Genomic DNA, 22595 nt, shown 5'->3' with positions numbered 1-22595 from the left:
TTCTTCTGCTCCGATAATTTACATCTGAGCATGAGAACTAAAAAAATATAGAAGAGCTAAGAGAAATGTTTGTCTTTCTGACAAATGAAAACACTTTTTCCAAGTGCGTTTTGTTTTGGTCGTTTTGGGGCGAAATACTTGAATGATCAAAGTGGAGATTGAATTATTCAACGTGTGCAATGCCCCACACTCTCAAAAACTGCATTTGATCACACATGGTAGACATTTGATTAATGGAAGTGATCTGACTTGGGAAAACAGGCCTCTCTGTGTCACCTCCCCCTTATTTCAACCTCCTCCTCCTCCCCGAGACGGAGCCTTGTTTTCTGCCCCCTCCCCACCTCCCTCATCCCATGCAGAATGAATGGCACAGATGTTGTTGTAACAAGACAGTACCCCATGGTCCCCTTTCCCCTCACTACTCGCTCAGCATGAGGTCTGAAACTTGTTTTTTGATCATTGTTTCGCCCCCAAGTTCTCCCACCGCGGGAGGAAAAAAAAGGACCCAAAGAGGAGGGCGATGGGGAGACCAAGAGCAGCCAAATTAAAGAGGGAGGGAAGAGGAGCTCACGGCCATGTTTGAGGAATATGAAGAAAACATACTGTTGAACTATCTCTGAATAACTAGTGGAGCGTAGGACAGGTCACATGTTGGATGTTTGTGGAGCCACTTCACTTTTTTTTCGCTGAGGGCATGGGCGGTGCAGCGGAGCCGCCGCAGTAGGGGTTTCTGGGTCTTTGACTGAAGATGCGGGTGGGTGCGTGGCTCCTCTGGGCGTCCTGGTTCTGCACCTGGGCCGAGTTCTGGCAGAGGTGCGAGTGCCACGACGCGTGTCCAACCGAGTCGGGACCGGACGGCAGGTCACGGAGCCGGGTCAAGGAGCACGTCCGACACCAGCACACGCCTCACAGGAGCAGGCCGCACCGCAGGAAAGGTGAGTCTCCCAAAAAACACCACACAAGGTCTCAGACGGGAGGCAGCAGCCCTGACGCGCTTTAACCTGCAGGTGAACCCTGTGTGTCATCGTCAGTCGTGAGGGTAGAGAGCTGAGATCAGCTGGGGAGTTAGGTCCATGGAGAACATTATTTTCAAGTATAAATAATTTGTGTTGATTGTAGACGCCACTGCTGTATGTGTTAAAACAATAATAATGATTGTAAATTCAAGCATTCCTTCCATTTTAAATGATTTTATTTTACTTTTACTCTGAATTTATTCAAATCCAAGATGTAGAACAATATTAACTCCACACCAAATATGGAAATATTTCATGGTTTTACATCTTCTCTGGGCATATTTATTTTATTTACCACGTATTAAGTGATTTGAGATCTATAAATATATCATAGATGGAGATCATACCTTTTATTTAACTGTATTCAACTATATTTTACAGTTCGTCCTAATGTGACAGCAGATTTCTGAAACATGTCATCATTTTAAAATCATGTTTCTCAGCAAATAAGTTTAAAAAACTACAATGTTGGCGATATCTTTGAGATGTTTGAGGCCAAACAACACGCAGGTACACATGCCTTTGAGGAAAGAGTATTTTAGAGAAATAAACGAGATCTCACAGCCGGCTAAATGTTTAAATGTCCTCTTGGTTTGCTGCCCGAGGGAAGCCATCTGCCTAAAGCCCCTGTGGGACTCATCATCATGTTCTAACTGTGTGTGAAATAGAAAAAAAAAAGTGTTAGGAACACACCACCGATCTGCTCACATCTGAAGGTTTGACTGCAAAAGACAATGCAACGTGCAACTCTGTCAAACGGGCAAAGTGTTGCATGTGCTTATCCTTTAGAAATGGATTATCCAACTAATGGATGAGAATTTGTAAAAAAAAATGAATGCGATTCCATTGTGTCAACACAGATTACACATCTTTAGTTTGAAGCCGAGCCGTGTTTACAAAACACACTTGAATTACTCTGAAGTCACTTTTTATCGCATTCCTCACTGCGGCTGACACTTTCTTTCTTCCTCCCGCTCCGTCCCCGCCCTCCTCGCCCGTTCCAATGCCCCTCCTGACCTCTGGTCCGGAGCCTGAAAGAGGGCGCTTCCCTCGGCACATCGCGGCCCAGCAGCATTCCCATGGGCTGTGTAGAGCCGGGACTCATCCTTCATCCTCTCTAAGGCTTTTGTTGCGCACTCAAAGCTGGCCGATGCCCGGGGCCATCAAACCCAAGTTGTTGGATCAATATAAACATCCATCACTTAGCCGGGGCCTTTCTGGGCCTCACAATGAGCCGCTCGCTAAACAATGCTCCATTTATGTGAGCCATTGGAAGGAATGAACTGGCGGTAGCTCACTTATTTCTCGCTCTGCCGTGGTGGAACTTCGTTAACTAACAGGTTTTTTTGTATCCTTCACAAAGTTACATTTCAGCAAAATTCCATAACTTTTTTTTTTTAAACGTCATACCATCGCAGAGCCTCCGTTTACTTTGTGTGTTCCATCACCTAAACCGAGTTACCACCTATATACCACCTGTAAAGTTATGTTTGAACCCGAAAAATCGAGATTCCATTTTTCAGCTTTAGAGTCATATTTTCTCTTTACACTTGGGCCTTATGACAATTGTGCCTCATTATATAGATAGCTGAGATTGTGCTGCAATTTATGATGTAAAACATGGGTATGTATCTTGTATGAAAGTGCCTTAAAGGGTGAATTTAAGAAATTATGTAAAATCGAGAAAATCGACTGAAAACCTCAGTGTTCCAAGAGTTAAAACACATTTCTTCCCAATTGAATGATTTTTGATAACAATACAAACTTTCCAGTCGAAGTACTTTGTGGTCTCATTGCATGAGGGAGAAATACATAATTTCCTTCGATTGTTTACAGTGACTGAACTTCCTGTTTCCTAGTGTTGACAGAGCTGCTGCCACAAACAAACAAACAAACAAACATGGGAGAGCTGCTTGTGTTTAGAGTGTAACAATATAATATCCACTACAGTCATTTTTATTTTATTTGTTAACCATGAAGAACTATATTAATGTATTATTACATGTTTGAGCCACTCTCTCCTGTGGGGGTTCTGCTATTTCCCTCAACTCAGTCTGATCTGTTCAGGAAGCAGAGGAGTTTCCCGTGGTTACCAGATAATATGAAACAATAATGTCAACAATTTGCCACTTTATTTCCATGCTGTGTTTTCAGCGACACAATCAAGTGAGGAAAAATGAGAAGGATCAGCGGGAATGTGTGACAGTGAACGATTTGGAATTTGTCAAATACATTTTGGCATATTTAAACACAGAGGATATGCAAATTAAAAAAAAAGTTTGTATAAAGTAGAAAATCCCAATCATGAAACACATAATAGTCAAGCTTATTAATCAAGAATGAAACATTCATAACTGTGTTTATGAATTGCATACTAATGCGTTACTAATGAGTATTCATGTTGGAATAATGCTGTATAAAGGATGAATTAAGTGTTTATTCTTGCTTAACTAATGCTAAATAGTGTTTACTTATTATAAAGTGCGACCCAAAATGATTATATTGAGTTTAACAAAGAATATAATTTCAAAGCCAGATGCCAAGTATTTTTGTCCCCATTGCCAATATCCCGTCAAGCAAACAAGCAATATGGGATGTACTAATATATGTTTTACTCGCATTCTTAAAAGGCACATGACTATATTTATACTGTGCCTTGAGAGTTCATAGAGTGAGTCACAGCAGTACGTTGGTCAATAAGGATTTTATTTTGAAAACCCACCTGACAGGAAGCCTGACGTCCCCCGTCACCTCTCCGTCCGCGCGCTCACAGAGTTGGCGCCGCTGTTCACTATGGGACGCCGCTTTTCAAGTGAAGTTGGAGGTTCAATTTAAAATGTGCTTGTAGTTGAAAGCCAAAGAAAGAGGAAGCAGTTAGCTAGCTGAATAAAGTGTGTTCCCAGCGGGTTGCTGAAGCCTCTCTGGACCATGAGCTGCGGGGCTCTCACCTTCGTGATGGCGTCAGTGTGCGCGCGCCTGCTCCTGCCAGGTAAGAGGGCTGCTCTGCCCTGTGGAGGCGTTCAAGTGCCCACTTCCACCATGCATATATAGTGTGTATATATGTAGTATATATATATATATATATATATATATATATATATATATATATATATATATATATATATATATATATATATATATATATATATATATATATATATAAATACCTGTGACAGCAGCTTTCAGTCCCATTGCAAACACACAGTAATATCACCTGGACTGTTAAAAGCTTCATTTAAATCAGGAATGCTGCTACTACCACTTGTTTCTCTCTTATTTCTTAATCAACTGATTTATCGATTGGTGTCAGAAAATAGTGAAAAATGTGATATATTCATATTTAAAAAGCTGTGAGGAATACACTTCTATGATTATATTACAATAAATTAGATTGAGTATTGTAACCGTGGTGTTTTGGCTGCATCTTCTTCCTCCCTCTTTACCCGGTGACAGTGGGCTATTGTTGTCATTGAAGGTATTTCCGGCTCTAGTGAGTGAATATATAGCGCTACACTTCAGTTGATTGTGAAGGCAGCCAACACATATTCCTCTTCTCAGATGGCCCTAAGTGTTGGCAGCTCATGAGCGTCTTAAGACTTTTGTTGTTGTTTTTTTCTTTCTTTTTGGCACCCTCTTTTATTTTGTAAGGAACCGGCTGTGCCTGGTTCTGAATTACAGCATCTGCGAGGGTTCAACTCTCTCTCTCTCTCTCTCTCTCCCCCGGATCCTTATAAACTCATTGGCTTTTTTCAACTTGAACTTCATTTTTAAGATGTTCTTTTTAGTTTGTCTTGTTTATCGGTGACATTCCACTTCAGGAGCGTCTTTTGTTCTGTTGCGGATGTGCTGCTGATGGGGAGTTCCAGTCTGCTTTTGTTCAGGGCCGATGTTCCCAAGACCCTCCAGCTTCCTGTCCTGTCAGGAAGCCGATCACAGTCTCCCCGTTTCCCTTCAGCGTGGTCATCCAGCTCTATGGGAAGTTCAAACAATGGCATTCCACGAGCTGCCGGCTGCAAATAGACTTGTTTGTTGGTAGCGGTGGCTTAAATGTGTTACGTTGTGAGTTCTGGAGCCAGTTGGATGAACTCCGATGTGGTGATGCACAGGTGTGGCCTCTTTCTACACAGCGGACAAAAGCAGAAAGAGCTCAGATTGATACAGCGATGACACCCGTGACGCTTAGCCCACACCATGGGGGTCAGGGGGGGAATGTCTCTCATTTACGCCATTGATGCTCTATTTTCCAACCCTTTTAAGTTGCGTAAGAATTTGGTGTGAACGGCATTACTAATGCTGAAACCTGTTTGAGTGTTTTATCCATTCTGAGCGGGATCATCCTAAGTTTTAGCGCCACAGCAAACCTAAACTTACTTAACATAAAAATGATTACAAGTTCATAGCAGTTACGTATATAGGTTTATATGTAAATTTATTTAGGGGGAAACAGCCCTATTATCAAGTTAGTATTTGCTATCAGGAGAGAACAAGTTGGATCCCAACTCCACTTATTTCGGTCATGCTGTCCTTTCTTTAAGTTAACGTCACTGTATTTATGTTGCTTCTCTCCAGCTTTTCTAAATTAGGGCTGGGCAATCATTTCTTTCAATGGAATCATATCGTGATTAAATCATTAATCGAGATATCGTTGTCTAAATTAGTAACAACAAATACAATTTTCTCCGTAAATCTGAATTGATAAGTTCTGTTTATGGAAAGAGTGTAGTCAAATCACTATATTGTGTTGATGTTTTTACTATCATTATTGAATTATTATTATGATCGTGCTATATCACCGTGCTATATCACCGTGCTATATCACCATGCTATATCACCATGCTAGTTGATGCTATATCACCGTGCTATACACCATGCTATATCACCGTGCTATATCACCGTGCTATATCACCGTGCTATATCACCGTGCTATCCACCGTGCTATATCACCGTGCTATATCACCGTGCTATATCACCGCGCTATATCACAGTGCTATTTCACCGTGCTATATCACCGTGCTATATCACCGTGCTATCCACCGTGCTATATCACCGTGCTATATCACCGTGCTATATCACCGCGCTATATCACAGTGCTATTTCACCGTGCTATCCACCGTGCTATATTACCGTGCTATATCACCATGCTATCTCACCATGCTAGTTGATGCTATATCACCGTGCTATACACCATGCTATATCACCGTGCTATATTACAGTGCTATATCACCGTGCTATCCACCGTGCTATATCACCGTGCTATATCACCGTGCTATCCACCGTGCTATATCACCGTGCTATATCACCGTGCTATCCACCGTGCTATATCACCGTGCTATATCACCGCGCTACATCACCGTGTTACATCACCGTGCTATATCACCGTGCTACATCACCGTGCTACATCACCGTGCTATATCACCATGCTATATCACCATGCTATATCACCATGCTATACACCAGGGGTATTCAACTAATGTTCAACAAGGTCCAGTTTGAGAATATGTCCTCCAAAGGTCTGGAGCTTCACAATAGTGTCCAACTTGCGCTATGATTTAGTCCCATGTGTATTGAAGTAGCCAGCAGTTCTTTCAACACCTGTATGAAGTCAACAACTGACTTTCAAATCAAATAAAGAAAAATTCAAATAATATCTCAACAACATGTATTATCAGTTTTCAAATTGAACTTGGATGAATTATAATTACTCTAATACAAAATAATAATTATTCTCTCATTTCAATTACAATAAGGGCTGGATTTAACAATGGAAAAAAAACATTACTGAAAGGTTTTTGAAAAAAAAATATTAATTAAGTATTCATTTTACAAAAATAAATTTAACTTAATTGTATTTGCCCTGTAGCTTTAAATACAGTTAATTCAGGCGTCTAGTGATGTCAACCAAAAAGCCACGGTATTATATTATTCAGTTATAAAATGTGTGTGAGGGACTATATCTGTTATTGAAACCACTCTATAGTCTCTGTTGACATTATTGTAGGACAGTGAATGAATGTGTTAGGATTCTGATCATATTGGCTCTTAGATTCTGTTCCTTCATTTCGGATGTGAGTCGATACTTTTGCTCAAAAGAGTTGTGCTTTGTCTCGTAGCAAAGCTTCACATTGAGCTTTTAGTAATCTTCTGAACACATGAGACGAGTTTTGAACTGCCTTTAAGAAGAATGAACATAGAAGAGTCTCTAAAGACTCTGGGTAAAGAGTCTGGCTAAAAACTCTGGTCTCGCTGTCCACGTTTTTCTTTTTGGAGAATGCCATGTGAAGTCTCTCCCGTCTCTCACTCAAGCCGCGACGCTTATCCGAATACGCATATTTGATTGGCCCGAGTAGCATCACGTGATGTGATTTACATGCATGTGATTGGTCGGTGTGTTTCCTGGTCCGCTGAATGAGTGCCGGAAAGGCTGGAAAAGCTGCGGCAGTTAAAATATCAGCGCTGTGCCAACTTTTAATGATTATCAATTATCGATTGGTTATAGGTCCGGATCGCAGTCCGTCTGTTCGTGACCCGTGCTATACACCGTGCTATATCACCTTGCTTTATCCCATGCTATATACCGTGCTATACACCGTGCTATATCACTATGTTATACACCTTGCTATATCACTATGCTATACACCTTGCTATATCACTATGCTATACACCGTGCTATATCACTATGCTATACACCTTGCTATATCACTATGCTATACACCTTGCTATATCACTATGCTATACACCGTGCTATATCACTATGCTATACACCTTGCTATACACCTTGCTATATCACTATGCTATACACAGTGCTATATCACTATGCTATACACCTTGCTATATCACTATGCTATACACCTTGCTATATCACTATGCTATACACCGTGCTATATCACTATGCTATACACCTTGCTATACACCTTGCTATATCACTATGCTATACACAGTGCTATATCACTATGCTATACACTGTGCTATATCACTATGCTATACACCTTGCTATATCACTATGCTATACACCTTGCTATACACCTTGCTATATCACTATGCTATACACAGTGCTATATCACTATGCTATACACCGTGCTATGCACTGTGCTATATCACCTTGCTACATCACCGTGCTATACACAGTGCTACATCTCGTTATCTTCATATGAAATGGCTCAGGAGAGAAGATCTTGGCCTTATCTCCCAGCCTTATGCTAATGGGCTACAACATGCATGTGTCTCTGCTCTGCTACTACATCTACACTTGGATGCTGTTAACAGTCTCTCTAAAACCCCTGTGCCGTCCTCAGGTTCCAGAGTTCATGCACAAGAGACGCCGCCCCGCATCGTCCACCAGCCGGCCGACGTGGTGGTGAAAGTGGGGAACCCCGCCACGCTCTCCTGCCGGGCGGACGGCAGCCCCAAGCCGACCATCGAGTGGCTGCGGAACGGCCTGCCTCTGGAGACGGACGGACAGCTGCAGCCCATCGTCCTAGCGGAGGGGAGCATCTTCTTCTTTAGCGTGGGGGGGGGCAGGCGGGGTCAGTCGCACGAGGGCGTCTACACCTGCGTGGCCAGGAGCAGTGCCGGCATGGCCACCAGCCGCAATGCATCACTGTACATCACAGGTGAGACCGGGGATCCCACTAGATAACCGACGCAGAGCTGTGACTGGGCTCATGTTTAAAGTGTTCAAGTATGTTGGATGGAACTAGTTTGCAAGTTATGTTATTTATTGTATCGCGCACATACTTGATTATGTGGGGATGCACTGATATGGATACCGATCGATTCAACTCAAATATATATGTATACTATCTACATCATAGACTGGAATTTTAATACATTTTCAATAATTTTTTGCTGCATTGAAAACACTTACCAAGAGGCTGGTGTACGATGCATTATTTTATTAACAAACAAGTCAGTCAATTTATGTCTACACATTGTTTTACAAAGTTAGCAAAGCAATGCTTGCACATACAATAATGATCCCAGTCACCTCCACAGTGGGGCTTATTGATTAAAGACACACTGTGCATCTGGATCTCTAAGCAACAGAACACACCAGACTCAGTGGTGTAGAAGTGAGGAGTCCCTCGTTTGACGTCAGTATTCTTCATGCACAGCTACACACCATTATTATTATTGCAATATAAGCTATGCTGCTAATGCCTCCGCACCTAAAGTTAAAGGGGAACTTCACCACATTTCATGTGGATGTCTATTCAGTGTTGATTGTACATACATTGTAGTACAGCTCAGTGCTGCTGTGTTGACCCAGGAAGCCGAGTTCTCCTGCTTCTAGAGCTGTGCCTACATGTACCAGGATGCATTGCAGCAGCAAGCGTCTGTCCTCTTCCACTGGTCGTGCAGCCTCAGCCTCGGCCGTATACTGTGTCTCCAATAAATATGAATATCTGATGATCTGTACCACGTATCCTCATCCAGAACCTCATATTAAAAACTCATATTCTGGGATGTCACTTTCACTGTTAGACACGTAAGCTAGTTTACAATACAAGGCCGAGGTATCATCAGCAAATTCACTTTCCTTTTACCTTATTCTTGCTTTAATAACTGAAGTATCTGAACACACAGGAACGTTGAATCCTGATCCATTTTAGAGGAGGCAGATGGGGAGATGAAAACACACACATGCGCGCACACACACACACACACACACACACACACACACACACACACACACACACGAGCAGGGCTGATGAAGACGTACGCGGTGACAGAAGCAGAAAGGGAGCAGTGGTCCGATGTCAGTGTTTGCTGGGCAGCGGGGGGTCAAACAGTGGTGCAGACCCTCACTGTGTACTCATCAGGAGCCCAGTGAGGCCGGCGACATGCAGCAGCTGGTCTTTTCTTTCTCTCTTCCTCAGAATGAATGGACTGTAAGTGGATGTATTGCTGGCTGTTTCTACACATTTTCTTTTGTCAGAGAAGAAAAAAGCAGCCGCTCTGACGTCGCCGTCACTTTCCTGTTCGTCAGCCGGCTCTGGAGGCTTTTTCACTGCCTGTGTAACTGTGATTAGTAGAGCCACTAGATTACAGTGATGAGCAGAGCCACTAGATCACAGTGATGAGTCGAGCCACTAGATCACAGTGATGAGTAGATCCACTAGATCACAATGATTAGTAGATCACAGTGATGAGTAGAGCCACTAGATTACAGTGATGAGTAGAGCCACTAGATCACAATGATTAGTAGATCACAGTGATGAGTAGAGACACTAGATCACAGTGATGAGTAGATTACTAGATCACAGCGATGAGTAGATCATCTAGATCACAGTGATGAGTAGAGCCACTAGATCACAGTGATGAGTAGATCACAGTGACGAGAAGAGCCACTAGATCACAGTGATGAGTAGATCACTAGATCACAGTGATGAGTAGAGACACTTGATCACAGTGATGAGTAGATCACAGTGACGAGAAGAGCCACTAGATCACATTGATGAGTAGAGCCACTAGATCACAGTGATGAGTAGAGCCACTAGATCACAGTGATGAGTAGATCACAGTGACGAGAAGAGCCACTAGATCACAGTGATGAGTAGATCACTAGATCACAGTTATGAGTAGAAACACTAGATCACAGTGACGAGAAGAGCCACTAGATCACAGTGATGAGTAGATCACTCGATCACAATGATGAGTAGAGCCACTAGATTACAGTGACGAGTAGATCACAGTGACGAGAAGAGCCACTAGATCGCAGTGATGAGTAGATCACTAGATCACAGTTATGAGTAGAGCCACTAGATCACAGTGACGAGAAGAGCCACTAGATCACAGTGATGAGTAGAGCCACTAGATCACAGTGATGAGTAAATCACTAGATCATAGTGATGAGTTGAGCCACTAGATTACAGTGGTGGTAGATCACAGCGACGAGTAGATCACTAGATCACAGTGATGAGTACAGCCACTAGATCACAGTGATGAGTAAATCACTAGATCATAGTGATGAGTTGAGCCACTAGATTACAGTGGTGGTAGATCACAGCGACGAGTAGATCACTAGATCACAGTGATGAGTACAGCCACTAGATCACAGTGATGAGTAGTGGTACTTGAGCCTGCTGCATGCACACTACACATTTCCAGTACAAATTGTGAGTTTTATCTTACTTTGGTGATGATGTGATGTTGATTAGACTTTAAAGGACAGTCCTCATCCTGGATATCTGCAGTGTTTTATGAGACTAGCGTGATGAAGGGCGTAAAGAGACACATCAACTGTCCATCATGAAAACAAATCTGAGTCTAGACCAGAACGTTGTATGTGCCATAGAACATTAATTCTCTATCAAAATAAATATGCAACACTACAAAACATTGTGTGCCCACATATTACAAAACATATTTCTCTACCTTCACTTTTAAATTAGATTTACATTCCTTCAACACTTTAAAACTTGACTACAGTTTGTGGCCTTATAGTGCCCACTTAAAGTATTATAATATGTGTTAATAAGTCACGGTAAAGGGGGCAGAAATGGCCAAATATTGGTTTCTGTTCATGGCATCATAAACGGCCACTTAAAAGATTACGAAGCAAATGTAATATGTAAATGTATCAGTCTAATGTTCAGATATAATAAACAGAGCCAAGAGGAAATCACAGAGATAATTTCACTCAATGTAGTCGACATCTAGTGTTTACACTCTGATGTGCAATTTATTGGAATATGCTGAAGCCATATGTAAAAACAGGCATCAGTTTGAAGATTTCTCAAGTTTAACATGAACCTGTCCCTTGTGTTTTGATCAAACAATGCATATGTTATGTTACATGCTTTATGGTGTATGTATGAACAAATCTATGAAATCTGTTATTCTACTTAGCGACGTTACTATTGTTTGGGGTCAGTTCACCTACAGAGAGGTCTCCCTCATGAAGAACAAGCTGTTAGGATTCACACTGCCGCTCTTCTCCACAGGAGGGCGCCCTAATCAACACAACATGATCTCCGTCGCTCCAACGTTCGGTCCTTACATGTGAGGTGTGTGTGGACTGACCCCTTCTCTGTCGTCACAGTGTTGCAGGAGGAGTTCAGTGTGCAGCCCAGTGACGTGGAGGTGGCAGAGGGGGAGGTGGCGGTCCTAAACTGTGGCCCCCCGATGGGACACCCGGAGCCCAATGTCATCTGGAAGAGGAACGGCTTGGCCATCAACAACTCTGACCACCACTACACGGTAAGCCCCCGCCACTTTTACACTGTGTCTGACTAAAAGAGAGCGTTTGAAGTAAGGCGTCCATCCTGGTACTAGTCTGAGCCGAGTATGTGAGATGCATGTGGAGGTAGCAGCAGGAGGTAAACAATGCACATTGGGTTTGCATTGTCTCAAGCGCTCCGATCATTTTGTCACTTCATTATCACCTCTTTTTTACACAGAGATGTTCTTTTATTTGTCGCCCTCGCTGTGCAGGGCGACACAGGGAAAACAACCCCCCCCCTCCTCCCTTTATTTACCATTAGATATGCAAACTGCATGGAGGAAGTTATGAATATCCAGGAAAGTGATTTAGACGCAGTATGTGAGAAAATCAGAATGGAACGACTTGTTCTCTCTCTTGTTGTCTAATAAATTATGAAATAATAACTTTTTGATATTGTAATGTTCAGAATAGAAACCGTTAAACCGTATAGCTAATGTAGACCCAGGGTCACGTATCAGTAACCACCCGGAGACCACCCATCTGAATGTGTGTGTCTGCCCTGTGCTCGTGCTGTAGGAGCTGAGCGGGAAGCTCATCATCGCCCCCGCGGAGAAGAAGCACTCGGGCGCCTACGTGTGCGTGGCCAGCAACACCGGGGGGGTGAGGGAGAGCAGGGCGGCTCGGCTCTCCGTGCTGGGTGAGACCCCCGCTCCCACAGCTGCTCCTCTGCTCCAACCATGTCACCTTTTTCAAAACTTCTGAACAGTCCAGGACGTTAGAACGTGACTCTTCTCTTCCAACCTGCAGCCAAGCCGGCGCTGGTGCTGAAGCCGGACGACGTGTCTGTGAGAACGGGGGAGTCTGCCCAGTTCTACTGCCAGGCTACAGGGGACCCGCCGCCGGCTGTGGTCTGGAGCCGAGAGCAGGGGCCGCTGCCCAACGGCAGGTACTTCATCACGGCAATTGTCACCATTTGAACCGCTAGCTGGAACCGTTAGCTTCCTAGCAATGCTTAACATCAGCCGAATGGCATCATCCCAATTCAAGGTATTGTCCTCCAGCTTGTCACAGGTTTTCTCAGGGCTCTTACGTGTGTTCAGGTATCTGGTGAACCCGGACCACACTCTGCAGATCCACTACGTGACAGCCCAGGATGCTGGGAAGTACACCTGCACTGCTGTCAATGATGCAGGTGTGGCCACTGCCAGCGCACAGCTCCTGGTGGAAGGTAGGAGGATGTCTGGCTTCACTGGCTGGTTTTCACTTTGTGTTTTGTTCATTTGTGTAAATGTTGTGGTCCATACTGGAAGATAAAGTGAGACAGGGGGGCTTACTTCCTCAGCACTTGAGACAGTGGACATTGTAGTTGTAGAAAATAATAATATATAATTTGTATATATTCTTTTTCTCTTCCACGAACACAACACAACAGTTCTACGTTCTCAAATTCTTCATTGCAGACAAATCACAAACTAAGAAGCTCACACGCTCCCATAGTCACTGTAGTTACTTGCAAAACACACCCACTCACCTGGATCAAAAATACCAAAATCGTGTTTATTTTTCCAGCACCAACATAAGTCAGTAAGTAAAAATCCGCTGCTATGAGGCTCAAATGCAGCTTTTTCATGATGCGCTACAATAATACAGGCGTCATCACTGTGAAGAGGAGCTGCACACTGATGCACTCTGACAGTTCAGATTTTCCATTTTGAGGTTGGCTCTGTTTATACCAGTAATCTGATTCATAATGTTTGTCAGAAGTCGCCTTATGAACTCATTTAGTTTGAGTAGTGTGAATGAAAGCGCTCACTTCCTGTTACCTGCATAAAGCCCATGACCTTCATCAGGTTTATGGCCACTACAACAGTTCCTTAAATGTACTTCTGACTCCAGCCCAGACAAACTGCACCTAAAAACCAACTATAAATCACTTTTATAAGTAAGAAACAACATTCTGTTTCATTGCTTAAGTGTGATTTATTTTCTCTCCTCTGTTTATGCTTTATCAGGTGAAAGATTGTTTCGCTGGGATATTCTTTTTAGGTTCTTAATTTGTGTTCCATCTTTGAAAACAAGTGAAAAATAAATCCCTGCCAGGTTTTTTTGTGTGTTTTTTTGTATAATTGTGTTTTAATAGTGTTTGTTGTTGTAATACTCATCACTCAACAATGTTACTTATTGGCGTCCATATTGCAGCTTATGCATACAAGTGATTTATAATGATGAATGCCTTGCTCAGTACCGCCTCCCTGGAATGAACCTTAAAATCTTTGCTTTAAATAGTTCCGTGAGTTATCTCCTTGTTTTTTTTTTACAGATCCGGCCTTTGAAATAAATACAAATCCCTATATAAATAAGTAAATGAAGGCCTTGTGTTTCCAGAGGCTATCAGCACCAAACAGAGAGACCTCCACAAAGAGCTGTCAGCGCTGCGCGTCGCTCTGGAGAACGTCACCATCGTGGCCCCTGGGTCCAACGTATCGCGAGTGCAATGGAAGGTACGGGCCGGCTGGTTGAGAGGGTTTCAGAGGCCGAACCTTCCAGGTTGTTTGAACGCGTGTGTTTCCTCCCCGACCAGCTCCAGTCCCTCCCGGCCCAGCCGCACTACCTGGACGGCTTTGAGGTGCTGTATCGCTCTCTGCTGCCCGCCAGCTCCGACTGGGCAGCGAAGAGGGTGGCTCTGCCCAGCTTCCAGGCTCCAGTGGGCCCCTTAAAGAGGGGCTACAAGTACGAGTTCAAAGTGCGGCCCTATGGCAGCGACCTGTACGGCAGGGAGAGCAACACCCGGCACCTCAGAGTCCCCGAGACGGGTGAGAAACGATCCGGTTCAGGAGTATTTGATTTACTAGACTGCACAGCCATGTTTAGAGGGTAACTCCTCCTCCTCTCGATGCAGTGCCCAGTGCCCCTCCACTGGCGGTGTCCATAACAGTGAGCCATGAGCAGAATGACACCATCCATTTGAGCTGGGGGCCTCCTCCTCACGAAACCCACAACGGCATCATACAGGGATACCAGGTACGTAGCAGAGTGGAAACACGATCCCCTCCCAGATGTCCCAATATGCTGCCCGTGTGCACGAGCTGCTTCTGGACACTTTGTTCCTCAGGTGTTCTGCGTGGAGTCTGAGGAGCAGCAGTACCAGAACTGGACAGTGGACAGCGGGCAACACAACCTGGACATCTCCACCCTGAAGCCAGGGAGGCGGTACTGGATCACCATAGCAGCCGTCAACGGGGCTGGAGTGGGAGTGCTGAGCGACCCTCATGGATTTGTCATCAGTGAGCAAAAGAGCTGTTTCTGTGTGTGTGGTCAGAAGCACAGTTACCATATCTGATTTCATCTGCTTTCTGTTTGCCTCTCAGACCCACAGCTAGGCGGTCCCCCCGGGTCAGACGGCCAAAGACGGGATCAGTTCCAGGTCCTGGCTCTGCTTAAGGACCCGGTGTTGATCGGAAGCATCGGCGTCCTCCTGTGGTGCGTTTTGATGGTGGCGGCCATCTTCCTCTTCAGGCGCCACAGCAGGACGGGCCACCTGATGCCAGGACGGGGCCGGGCCAAAGGTAGGTCCACATATATATATATATATATATATATATATATATATATATTTCCTTTTTTAACTACATCTCAGAGGTCAATATTGTCCTTTTAACTCCACTATAACCAACATAAGTCATGAAACACATCAAGGGAGAAATATATAAGTAAAGATGAAAATTAAAAACTGATAAAATCAGCTTCAAATGAGTCAGATAGAGAAACAAAACATGCTTCTGTTGATCACAGTTGGTTTGAATTAATTATCTCGAGGTAAACGGAAGTCTTCTATTGTTCTGCTTCATTTTCATTTCACTCTGCAGTGAATAGCAGCAGCTGCTTCTGTTGTCATAATTGAAACGCTCTTCCTGTGGTCAAGGTCTCAGGGGGCCGATCAGGAAATGAGGGAACCGTTGTTTGACTAAATGGGTTCGATAAGGGATGAGCGCTCAGGAAAAGACCATATATATATATATATATATATATATATATATATACATATATATATATATATATATATATATATATAGCGTATATACCTTTACTTAAAGCAGGTAAAGAATCTGAATACTCAGCTGTGTGTAATCTTTTATACTTGTGTGTGTTTTGTTCTTAGGTTTGCGCAGACTAGCCAGTGAAGATCTCATCATAAAACACAGGTAAAGTGCAGAGAATTGTCAGAGCTTGGTGATGAAATATGAAATATGGTTTCATGTGAAATGTATTCCCACTGAAGTCATGTGAATAAGTCCAGACTGACCAAGCTAAATGTGGTTGTATGATACTTTATGTAAGTCTATCAGTGGTCTTCATCGTTCTAGTTCAGATTGAATGACCTTTTCTCACGGGAGACGCTGCTAAAGCCTGATGAAACCTCTCCAACCCTCTGTCTGCAGGATGGCCGCTCCAGACTCCCCTTGGATCCCTGGAGGCTGGAGGCCGGCCTTCAACCAGAAGTACCAGGACCTCTGGGCCCACGGGCAGAAACATCCAGGCCTCAGGGGCACCAGTGAGTACCGATTGGTTGATTATAAAGCTCGTCTATCTGAGGTTGACATGGGGATCTGGAGTTGGACATTGGAGGTATTTAAATGTATTTATATTGCGCCAGATGAACGTAATTAAAGTGATTAAAGTGTTTTGTGGTCTACTGTGAGCTCAGCTTGTTATGCAGCCTGACAGCAGCGGGAAGGAAGGACTTTCTGTACCTCTCCCTCAGATACTGATGCTGCATGATAGCAGGAATTCGAAAGATTAATTATTATTAAATCCACCTGCTTCATCGTCAGTGGTTATTAGCCTGTATTTATACAAGATCTATGAATATCAGCATGTGAGTGCAGTTAAAACAGAGCTGTGTAGAGCCTAGGCACAATGTCTAGGATGCATGATGTGCAGTTGCTGTCTGGACTCATAATAATATAATATAATATACTCAGAACCGGTGTTTGTTGGTGAGTAAACAAGTGACGGAGCAGAACGAAAGGCAACAACGTGTCTTTCTTAATTCCAAATGAACTGAACTAGAGTTCTGAAAGTAGATGTCAGGGTATATAATGTGTCATCACTCGCCTCATGAGCTCTCAGAGTCGGTTCATCCTCATTGTTTCGTCAGGCCTCCCGGCCTCCTGGAAGGACCTCGGCCGCGTGGACTCGTCCGTCCCCATCGTGACGGACAGCTGCGGCGTTTACGGCACGTTCTACGTGGACCTGATGGGCGGCGGCCTCAAGACCTTCAACAGCCCCAGGTGTGGCCCCAAGATGCCTCACGGGCCGCCGCACCAGCAGGGAGCCGAGACCATCCAGATCTTCCCTCAGCCCGTCGTCAAGACCCCGCCCCTCGGCAGCCGGGAGGCGCTGCCCTGGAAACAGGCCATACGACCCCAGCCCAAGATGGGCGTGCTGAGGGAGTCGTGGGAAAAAAGCCACAGCAAGCAAGGTGAAGAGCGGTGGATGCCGCGGCTAGCCGGCTCAACGTTGCATGCTGGGTAACGTGTCCTCCGTGAACCTTTTGGTTTCCCCTCCCCCCCCCTCAGAGTTGCATGCAGTGAACAGCGTCCCCATCGTGCCGACCAGGAAGCAGGCGTGTCCATCCAGACTCTACAAACAGAGACTCAGTCACGTGCCGTCAGGCCGCCACGGTACGGCTGGACATTGTGACACACATTTTAAACAACAGTTCTCGGTTGTAGGTAATTAGTAAGTATTCATTATGTCCCATGTTTGTGTTTAGAGTGTGAGAAAGCTGTCGGCTGCCCTCGCCTGCTGCATTACTCTGCATCTCTACACCTCGTGGACATGCTGCCCCCACCACCACCTATGCCCATGGAGGACACCACGGACACACACAGCCTCTCCTCAGATGAAGGGTAACACACACAGTAAAACTCGACCAGGGGATAGGACAAGGCAAGACAATCAGGGACAAGGCAGACAGCAGGAAGTGCGAGGACACAGAGGACGCAGACTACAAAATAAAACATAATAATATAATATAATAAACAGCCATGTCTGTCTGTTCCAGTCAGTTGAGTTCAGCTCTAAATCATAATACACATGACACATGTTGTACATGTTGTCCCTGCTGTACATCCTTCCTTCCTTGGAGTATTTTTTTGTCCTGTTGAGAGGTCCAAGAAATGGACACATTTTAGTGGAAACAACCAAGACTGGGGAAAAAAAGCCAGATAAGGATCTCGTTTGCAGACAAACATCTGGAAGCATTCTCCGCGTATTAACCGATGCAATAAGTGGATTTGTATCCATATAGAGAAACTGCTATTTATAATGGAATTGTCTGTTATTTTCAAATTTTGATAAAGATTGACCTTGAAGTTTAATGATCCCAACACCGACAGCAGTTCAGCTGTCTGCTGCAGAATGATCGTGTCTGACATTGACATTGTTATCTTACATTATGGACTAAGTAATGGAATCCCTTTTGATCTTTTATCTTCCACCACATCGCAGTCTGGCGGTGTCAGTTGAGTCAGCATACAACAGGCCATCAGGGCCGTGATCTTTGTTTGGAATCATTGCTGATGTGTGTATTGATTTCTAGCCGTACAGTTTCCTGTTATGTGTTCATTCCTCTGTAATGTAATGGCTGTCCTACAGAAATGTCCCCACTCTCAGCATGATGACTCACACAGAGAGGACATGTCTCACACTCTCCATCTCCCTCAGCTCCAGTCGGTCTACGGGGCTCACGGGGGACACGGGCTCTCTCCCGTCATTGTGTGCCACGCCAGGTCGCCGCGGGCAACCACGAGCCGCCGCCGCCGCCGCCGCCCACAGCTACTCCTCCCGCAGCCCCCTGTCCACCACGTCCTATTCCTCGTCCGGGGACGGAGAGCAGGGCGGCACGCTGACGGCACAGGAAGCCGCCCAGTATCTGGAGCTCAGCCCCAAACCTGAGAGATGCAGGTAGAGACGCAGCGGGTTCTGGTTCCCGGTCTGATTTCTAGCACATGTATCCATCTGATGGCTCCACCCCTCTCTGTCAGCAGCACCCTGCCTGAGCAGCACCCCTCCCTTCCTCACCCCTTCTCCCGCGGCCCGGTCCGCTCCGCCCAGCTGGACGCCGGCGAGCCCGAGTTCCCGCCCATAGGCTTGCGCCACGCCCGCCTCCGGAGCACGCCCTCCTCCTGCTACAGCGAATGGGACAGCTCGCTGTGCAACACCTGGAGCTCCGTCACCGACAGCAACGCGGCCAGCGCTCGCACCAGCCTCATCAGCTCGGTGGACAGCTGCTACACCAGCGACAGCGCTCACTTCGCCCGCCTGCTGGCGGCGGCGGGGGCGGCGGACACCGTGAGCGGAGCCTCGCTGTCAGGTGAGGGGTCCTGTTAGACGTGTGCGTGCATGCGTGCAGGTCGATGCCTGGTATGCACAATAAACATTGAATATCTCCAGACTTCCCCCTTATGACAGTGGCTTAAATCATGTGGTATTTGATTATAAACATTTTTTAGAGGTTAAATGATCAAGTAAATCCAGAGTAAAAAACAAAAACTAGTTTAATCTAATTTGGTTTAGCAGGAAAAAAAGGTTTTGTGCTTTTCTACGGTCTTGTTATTTGAGTTTCTCGCAGCAGTTTAGGAACATCTGCTCTTAGAAAATGTTTTATCTAGAGCGGCAACAATTAGTAATTGGTAAGTCAATCGACAGAAAAATAATCACCAACTGTTTTGATAATCAAAAGTATTTTTTGTTATCAAAAGTGGTAGAAAATGCTTTTTTCAGCTTCTCTAATATGAATATTTCAATAGTTTTCTCTGTTTTATATCATATTAAACTGAATGTCTTTGGGTTTAGACATTTAAAGACATCGACTCATACTTGGAGAAACTGGGATGGACTTTTTTTTAAAAATATTTTCTGACCAAACGATTAATCGATTAATCTAGAAAATCATCGACAGATTATTCAGGAATGAAAATAAACCCACACTGGAGCCTGTTGGTGGTACTGCATCCCTCCACTAGAGGGGGCCCTCCGTCTATGAATGATACTCGAGGACGAGCAGACAGCAGATTATTCAAGTCCTTGAGCGTTCTCATCAGTTTGAGGGCTAAGATTGTAAATCCCTGGAAGAAAGAAGACATCTCTCTGGAGGTCAGAGGGAGTGACACATCCTCTACTTTACATGTGTACGTCATTACATTACGAGTCTAACATCTCAGGTGTCACCAGGCAATCACTTAACACCTTTCACCAGATTGAACCTCCAGAGAGAGTGAGTGCAGCTCACGATGTCTGATGTTACACTTTAATAGCGTGGGTCCAAAAGCCTCCGACCAGACTCATGACCCAGAGCATGAATCAAACTTCCACAACAAGTATAAAGCAGGAATAGTGGTTATTTCCATGGTGAATATGTTGACAATGTTTTCCGTCGGGGACGATTTGCGGTAAATAAAAAAAGGTAATAAAATCAAATCGTGGGACCTCTGGTGATTCCCACCCTTAGTAAATGGACCTGTACTTTTCTAGTCTTCCAACCAGTCAAAGCTTTCACACTACTTGTCATCATTCACCCCCATTCATACACTGATGGGAGGGGCTAAGGTTCCACCTGTCCATCAGGAGTATCTAACATTCACACACACATTCATACTGCCTACGGGAGACATTTGGGGTTAAGTGTCTTGCCCGACGACACATCGACATGGACTAGTGGAGCCTCAGAGAGATCTTCACTCTGTCTTTACTAGAGATGGGTATCGTTTGGGTTTTTCCCGATACCGGTGCCTAAACGGTGCCTGAACCGATACTTAAAAAAAAAAAAAAGCACAAAACGACGATTGACGACATTAAAGAAAGGCTTTTTTCTATAGCCAAGGCAAAACCAAATCTTCAAATTGAACAATATATTAACTAGCAGGAAGTTTAGAGTTCATAGTTCGGGAGTCTTGTCCCTCTCTAGAAACTCTGCAGCTTTCTCGTCCAGATCCCAGCGTTTAAAACGGACGTTTCTTCAAGGAGATTTGGTGGAGAAACCTCTGTTTACCTCTCGGTATATTATCTGTTAAAAGCTTGTTGGCTAGCTAGCTTCTGTAGCTATACAAACGGTAGGCTATCGTTAGCTGCTGCCAGGACGGAGTCATCAGAGTAGTGTACCCAACCCTACTCTTTCCTGTTACCTTCTCCACAGGTGTCCATACTGAATGTCAACATGTCCCCTCTGTGTTTAGACTTCTCCCCGCCAGCCTCCCCCCTCAGCGCCTCGTTCGCTTTGGAGGGCGACTCGTTCGGCGAGCTGGAGCCGGTTCCCGCGTGGGACTGGAGCTCGGCCTGGGTGGAGGACATGGAGGCTCGGTGCAGAGCCCACCATCCCGGCCGGAGCGCCAGGACCTTCGACGCCTAAGAGGGTCGACAGCTTCAGAAACACAAGCCGGGACTCTTTTATTTTTATTTTTATTTGACAGTGCTGGGATTTTTTTCGCTCTAAATACGTCAGGGTTTGATAGATAAATACCTGGATCTGAAATGTAATTGGAGCCAGCTCCTTGATGTCTGAGACACACGTCTGTAATAGTTTTCCCAATTTACCTCAGGGCAGTCCGGCTGCTATTTGGCACCCTTCAAGTTCTCCCTCTGTTTTTAAAAGACGCCACACAGACACAAAGGCGGTGAGAACGCCGTCTCTTCATTAGGGAAGAAGAGCAGCAGCGCTGGAGTTCTCACGGCCCACGCCTGGTTCTTATTGTCACCTTTTATTTGGGCCGAGTCCGACCAAATACACGCAGCACGGGGGTTTTGTACAGACTGTTTTCCTGATCAAGTGTATATATTCAGCATATTCAACAAATGTTATTTAAAGAATTTTAAATCACATTCCAAATCATTTTCTGCCTTTCCAGAATATTTCGGGTGCTTTCATTTACATTCTTTTATATGTTTTTTACTTGATACGCCCTGTCCACTTTTGTATGTTTGTATCAGACAAAACGTTCTGTAGTTCACTTTAGCACGTTATTGTTTAAAAGTCCTTTGTTCACAATTAATCGAGCTAACTTGAGGTTTTACCTTAAAATAACTTTACATTTTAGGGAGCATTCAACAACAGATATTGTGCAAGTTATGCTGCATTAATTAGCCTTTGCATAGGAATTCACTAATGGTGGAAGATTTAAAGTTTGACTTTTTTAAGAATTTGTGTTTTGTTCACATTACAGATGTATTTTATAGATTTAAAGAAGATTTTTTGATTTGATTGAATTCAATTTTTACATTTTGCAAGAACTTTCCTGTGAAATAAAAGTTCCTGTTCCCTGTGGTCTGCACTGATGTTTGACTGAAGCTGAACTTTGATGGCATTGATGTTTTCTTTTATGTTTAATTAAAAACCCCTTCATTACACGCTACTA

General features: G+C 44.4%; 1 protein-coding gene across 1 annotated transcript; it reads left to right on the top strand.

Moving 5' to 3' along the window:
- Positions 1-748: 748 nt before the first annotated feature.
- On the top strand, positions 749-22498 carry robo4 (roundabout, axon guidance receptor, homolog 4; the record flags this gene model as incomplete). Its single annotated transcript, XM_079237935.1, is given in 19 exon segments — positions 749-935; positions 8309-8626; positions 12058-12215; positions 12757-12877; positions 12988-13126; positions 13281-13408; positions 14566-14681; positions 14762-14993; positions 15080-15201; positions 15293-15464; positions 15549-15746; positions 16340-16382; positions 16620-16732; positions 17339-17662; positions 17760-17878; positions 17959-18092; positions 18910-19149; positions 19233-19558; positions 21420-22498. Coding segments are annotated over 19 exon segments (3363 nt in total). The 3' UTR covers positions 21593-22498.
- Positions 22499-22595: the final 97 nt, after the last annotated feature.

The sequence above is a fragment of the Taurulus bubalis genome (genome assembly GCF_910589615.1).
Source record: "Taurulus bubalis genome assembly, chromosome: 2".
In the NCBI taxonomy this organism is placed as follows: Eukaryota; Metazoa; Chordata; class Actinopteri; order Perciformes; family Cottidae; genus Taurulus; species Taurulus bubalis.
The sequence above is the reverse complement of the archived record's forward strand: the minus strand, read 5'-3'. Positions and strand labels throughout refer to the sequence as shown.